General features: G+C 47.5%; 1 protein-coding gene across 2 annotated transcripts in view; it reads left to right on the top strand.

The window, feature by feature from the left end:
* Positions 1 to 5,495, top strand: part of Lars2 (leucyl-tRNA synthetase 2, mitochondrial) — a 96,022-nt gene extending 90,527 nt beyond the window's left edge. For both annotated transcript variants that reach the window (NM_001413842.1, XM_087563027.1), the window contains 2 exon segments: positions 2,345 to 2,472; positions 4,317 to 5,495. In NM_001413842.1, coding sequence (NP_001400771.1) covers positions 2,345 to 2,472; positions 4,317 to 4,496 — 308 coding nt within the window. In that variant the 3' untranslated portion in view covers positions 4,497 to 5,495.
* Positions 5,496 to 6,348: the final 853 nt, after the last annotated feature.

Here is a 6,348-nt window from a genome sequence, read left to right on the forward strand (position 1 = left end):
CAGCTCCCCAGAGTGGGGATGAAAGGGTGCAGCTGGCCCTGCATGCTGGCCCTGCATGCTGGCCAGGCCTGTGTCTCTCACCTCCTGCATTCAGACCAATCCCATTTGTTGACCTCTCACCTTGGCTGTGTCTTTGTATTTGCCATACACATGTTGGTTATTTTCACTTAGAAGAGCAAAGTGGCAAAACCTGCACATATGCAGGGTACTAAGCTCCACCCTTGCAGCCAAGCTGCACCCACCATTCAGGGAAAGCCTGGCTAGGGACCATCCCTATAAATATGCATCCTGATTACTTCAGGAAGTCTGGGCTTCCTTGTTTTTCTCAGTGGAAATTATAACAGCTTCTGTCCAGAACATTTTTATTCAAGATCCTTTCATCTCCTAGGCATCCTGTATGACTTCCATACGGATGTTTTGGAAACCTTCCCAATACATCTGGGTCACAGGACAAGCCCCTACCAGCTCAGCAAATAAAGACACGATTGTCTGTTTTCTGTGACCTCCATTTTACTTTAGAGGAGGAAGAAGCTGGGATCTTTCCTGCATTTATCAGAAGGCCACTAAGTTCATTGAGAAGTACAATAGCTCGGGCCAGGACCTGCTGTGTGCACCAAGAGGAGGCTAGGACAGCTTGGCACTGGGAGGAGGAGGCCAGGCCGGTACTCCTTGGGCCCTAAGGAGCCTTCACTTCCTTCCTAGTAACTGGCAATACCGATCACCTAGGTATCAGACAGGAAAACTTTAAAAGCTGCAGTGAATGCAGTTGAGTCAAGGCAGTGGCCTGTCCACTGCTCAGGCTTACCTAAGGTCTATTAGTTTCAGTCTGTGAGAAGAAGGAGAACTTGTGATGGGTGTAAATGAGCAATTACTAACTCATGGTTCAGTAAGACTGATCCTGTGTTTGTATACACATGCATGCACACTTGTGTTTTTTCGTGTGTGTTTGCAGTCCTGGTGTCAGACCCAGGTAGTGTTCATGCTAACAGACATTGCTCACTGACCTGCATCTCTGGATCTTTTCCTCTGAGTAAAGGAAGCAGCATGTGTTGACGCACATCCTGGCCCAAGTTCTACCTGCTTGCATACCCGTACTTTGAGTATCCGAAGCCAGTGGTCCCAAACCAATCCCAGTATAATAATATTTAAAAGAAAACCCACAAATCAATGGGGAAAGAAAGCTTTATGCAATAACTGGGTGTGTAAAGTTTACTTTGTGTTTTTGAAGATAATTTTTACATTATAAATAAAATAAATTACTGGTAAGTTTGAAAGTTAAATAGAAAAAAAAAATGAAACTTTCCAAAGAAACCAGAAGAAAACTGTTGAACTGATTTCACAGTATACGTAAATATCTTTTCAAACTACAAAGGAGCTGTGAGTGTAGCTCAGTGGTGGAGTTCTTACTTAACACATGCAAACCTCAGGTTCATCGCAGCACAACTGTAATGCACACATAAGCAGTATACGTAGAAGAATAAACTTCTTATGAAGAACACATAAAGCATTGTTCTTAGAGAAAAGGAAGATCCCGAGGTACATCCCAGTGCTGGGCCTACTTAGCTGGAGGCACTGGGTTCCATTCCTAGCTCCAAAAGGAAGACGCCCCAGCTGTCCATTCTTGTGACCCACCCTGAGCCAAGAGTCCGTTCATGAGGGGTCTAGTGAGGCAAGATTATGGAGTAGGGTGAGAATGCTAAGTTCCCAGGAGGGCTGAGGGCATCCTTCTGTCCAGTGTACTCTGTGTGAAAAGGGCTGGGGACAAGATTTTCAGATCCCGATACTCATGGCAGGAGAAGCTTGTGAGGACAGCCTGTCCTTGGGGCCTGCTCTCAGGAAGCCATTCCTTCTCCAGCAACAGGGTAGCCCCACGACATGGCAGCCTGCTTGTCCACTCATTTCAGACTCCCATGTCCATCCATCCTCACATCCCTGCATGCTGTTAAAGAAAGCCAACTGATACCTGGGATCACACCAGCTGTGGGAAGAGGTCAGCTCCTCCCTGTGCAGAAGCACACCACTTGATCCTCAGGCCCTAAGCAATCTTGATTTCTAACCCATTGATCAGCCATACGTACAATCATAAGAGTGTCAAATAGGAAAAAGTTTTAAAATTTATAAGGAATCTCTGATATTGGCACAGGAACCCAATGCAGAAACCTGCGAAACAGAAACACAAGTACTACTCAGGGTGGCCAGTCCACAGCCTCATGGAAAAAGTTATCCATTCAGGACTTCCCTCACCTCCTCAGAAGGCTCTAAGCCAAGGGCAGAGCCTTGCACCCTGTTCACGAATTGCCCCTGTGTGTTCAGAGTGGCCTGACCTTCTGTGTTGGTGTTGCAGGCCTGGCGCTGGTACCAAGCAAGCTCTGTGACCGGTATGCCTGGGATGCTGGTGTGATGCTTCAGGCCTGGCCCACTGTGGACTCACAGTTTCTTCAGAAGCCTGATATGGTTCAGATGGCTGTTCTGGTGAGTGCCACCCACAGGGCCTGACTGGTCTACAGACTATCGCTCTCCTACCAGTGACCCATCACCCCAGCCCCCAGCCTCCCCTTCCTCCTGACCAAGCCTACAATACAGAGGTTTGTGTTCCCTTCTCTGGACCTTCAGTATATCCCAGAAACATGTAAGCTTCAACTCTCAGGGCCTGGAAGGACTGGAAAGGGGAAACACCAGCCCAGTCTGCCTTAATGGCTCCAGGGTCTTCCAGCTGCATTTAGGAGCACCTGGGTAGGTTTAGGGGACACACATAGAAGGTAACAGTAAAGAATCCCTCTGTTGTGCTAGAGAAATGGCTTGATGGTTAAGAGCACTGGACGTTCTTCCAGAGGATGTGAGTTTGGTACCCAGCACCCACATGGTGGCTGACAGCCATCTGTAACTACAGTTCCATGGGCTCTGGCGCCCTCTTCTGGTCTCCACTGGCACCAGGCATGCATATGGTACACAAATATACATGCAGGAGACTACCCACTCACGTGTGTGTGTGTGTGTGTGTGTGTGTGTGTGTGTGTGTGTGTGTGTGTGTATAATCTCAAACATATCTCAGTAAAGCTACATAAAACTTTTTGGTAACTGTATCATTTTCGATATATAAGAGTATAATGTAGGGGGGGGAAAGTCAAAGGTTTTGTTTTTGTTTTGTTTTTATTTTTGTTTTGTTTTAAGACAAGGTTTCTCTATGCTCTGTAGACTCAGCTGGCCTCAAACTCACAGAAATCCTCCTGCCTCTACCTCTGCCTCCTGAGTGTTGGGATTAAAGGCATGCACCACCATGCCCAGCCCAAAGTTCAAATTTTTGTTTTATTTTGTTTTTAGCTTCTGGGGTTGAGCCTAGAGCCCAGTGCATTCTGGTCAAGTAGTGTCCTGTTTAGCTGCATTCCCAGCCCTCTTCTTATTTCTCACTTTAAGACCAGGTCTCGGTAAATTGCCCAAACTGATCTTGAACTTGATCTGTAACCTACATTAGCCCTGAACTGTCCTCTTGCCTCAGCCTCCAAGCTATCTAGAGTTACAGACCTGCGCCACCAGACCCAGCAAGAATTGGGCCTTTTTGTTTTCCCCTTAAACCTTTTTATGTAAACACTAGGTCCCTGTATGTTCCCTCTATGCAGGTTCCGTTTGTTTAATATGAGGAAAATGCTATGGCTCATGTGGCAGACGATGAAGATAGGGATTGGTTTTTTCACCTGATCCTCTGGGTGACAGGTGGACTGGAAGTAGGTCATTTTCATCCCGATGTGATTTTCCTTGTCTTATTCTACAGGAGGCTACACCATTCTTAGTTAAGGAAACAAGCTCAAAGAAATGACTTACTTTACCCATGTCCAGTCCTGACTCGAGGCCAGGCACAGTGCTAGGTTCTAGGGGTACAAATCAAACAAAAGCCTGGCACTGTGGTTTGCCCTGTGGTCTCAGCACTTGAGAATCTGAAGCAGGTGGACCACTGTAAGTGTGATGCTGCCAGGGCTATATGGTAAGAGTTTGTCTCAACAGAAACAAAGTCCCAGTCGGGCAACAGGGTTCCTATCTTCATGGAGCCTAAAGTCCAGGGAGACAGAAGAGCACAAAAGAAGGGAAAGAATAAACAAGGTGAGCATGTGCTGTGGAAGGTGCCAGCATTACACTCCACCCTGGAGGCTGAGAAACAAAACATCTCCTGAGAGCCGTCTGGCCAGCCTGGCTCCAGTGTACTTGTGCCAAACCTGTGCCACAGGAAGCCATGCTCAGACAGAATGCTGAGCTTGAGTCTGAGCCTCCTCACCCTACCTCCCTGGGAACTCCCTCACTCTTTCTGTTCTTTTTCTTCTCAGATCAACAACAAAGCCTGTGGCAAGATCCCTGTGCCCCAGCATGTTGCCCAAGACCAGGACAAAGTCCATGAATTTGTTCTCCAGAGTGAACTAGGCATCAAGCTGCTGCAGGGGAGAAGCATCAGGAAGGCCTTCCTCTCCCCCAGGACGGCCCTCATCAACTTCTTGGTGAAGGAGTGACTGGGGCTTCCTCCTCTGTCCAGATCAAGGGAAGGAATGTTAGCTGAGACAATGAGACAAACATCAGGGACATTGGCTTTTGTGCCAGGACCAACTGGAGTCAGCAGGAGGCCTGTGTGCTGCAGTCTAGACCTAGGTGAGAATGGATGTGGGCAAAGACGAATGAGAGGAGAAGATTCATTCAGTTGTCCTGTACCCCTCCACTTCCACTCAGGGCATGAAGCCGCCAGAGATGCTGCCGAGTTGGAGTAAGAAGCGGGCAAGGCTGGCGAGCTCGCCAGGAGCTTTACACCTCACCATGGTGCTGTCTCAGGTTCTTCCCAGTGGTCGGGTAGACCAGAGGAGCCACTTAGGCCCAGGACCTGCACAATAGTTGGCTGTTCAACTGTGGAACTGGACATGGACACAGGTGTCTCTGCAAATTGTTCTGCAGATGTCTCCAGCACCCTTCAACTATGTCACACAGGTCTCGTCCACTCCCACCGGGTGGTCTGTTCTGAGTTTAATGAATGCTCTGGGACAGGACTCCACTTTTGAGTCTGAACAGAAGGACTGAATCACAGCCACTGTTTCAACATGTAGAGTGTGCTCTGTGGTGAGTAGAGCATTGTTCTGAGCTGCTGATCCTCACCAGAACCCCATCACAGCCCAGTGGGGGGCTTGAACCCCAGATGGCTCACAGGGGCCCCAGATAGTGACACCACTGTCATTGAGTTGGCCCCTGTAGAGTTACTAACAAAAGCAAGTTCATCAGAGAAGAACAGAACTGTTGCTTCCTGGGTGTGACACGTCCTGTGTGGGAGACAGCTATATCATAACAGGTGTGGACCAGTAAATTAGGCAAAGCTGACTTTATGTGGGTCATCAGTAAAATGCTATTACAGTCATGACCTGAACAAGCTCTGTATCTGTAATCTGAAGTCACCCAGAAGTGGCTGTAATGTCATCTCATGCCTTCAGATGCCTTTTAATGTCATAAACATATCACTGTAAGTGCAACTTTTATTCTCCTGAAGCGACTGTCTTCTCAGAGGCTTATTGACTCAGTCTGCTAACCTGGGCCTAGTCTGAAAGCTTCTAGCCTCCATACCATCTAATTTAGGTCTAGAATGTTTTCAGCCTCTGAGACCCTTTCTTGTTCTTTCTGAGCTCTGGCTGGCTGATCCAGCTGTTGTAGCTCAAACTCCTCCACAAGCTGACACTGTCTGATCCAGTCTGACCTGCCCCCCCCCCCCTCTCTCTGTGTGTGTGTGTGTGTGTGTGTGTGTGTGTGTGTGTGTGTCCTGAATCGATCTGCTTGACCTCAAACTAACTCTAGCAATCTGTTCTAGGCTTCTGGCTCCTTCTCATTCTGTTTTTCTCTGTCTTCACCTGTGTCTAGCTTGTTCTCCAGCCTTCCTCTGTAAAACTCTCCCAGTAAAACTGCCCTCTTTCCCCCCTTTCTCTGCATTGCCCTCTCTTAATTAGCTTCCCTTTCTTCACTCTTTTCCAGAGCTCTGGCATATCCTATTCTGTCGAATCTTTCTCTGATTCATCGTTTTGCCACTCAATTAGACATCACTTTCAAACATAGGTGCTTCCTTCTGCAAGCTTACTTTACCTTCATTGTTTGGAAGTGAAGGTGTATGCTAAGGGTGTGTCTATATTCCAGCCAAAGTGATTAAAGGTGTGTGCTAAGGTTGAGCCACACCACAACTAGAAACAGATTTTTTTTTTCAGTAAATAACACAGTTTGTCTGGGTGGACAAATACCCTGCAAAATATCAATTCGAGACATAGCTGATCTTGGTACAAGCCTAGATTCCAGTTCTAAGGGCTAATGGGGAGCAGACCAATGTCTTTTACCATCACA

This window comes from Rattus norvegicus, chromosome 8 (genome assembly GCF_021556685.1).
Source record: "Rattus norvegicus strain SHRSP/BbbUtx chromosome 8, alternate assembly SHRSP_T2T, whole genome shotgun sequence".
In the NCBI taxonomy this organism is placed as follows: Eukaryota; Metazoa; Chordata; class Mammalia; order Rodentia; family Muridae; genus Rattus; species Rattus norvegicus.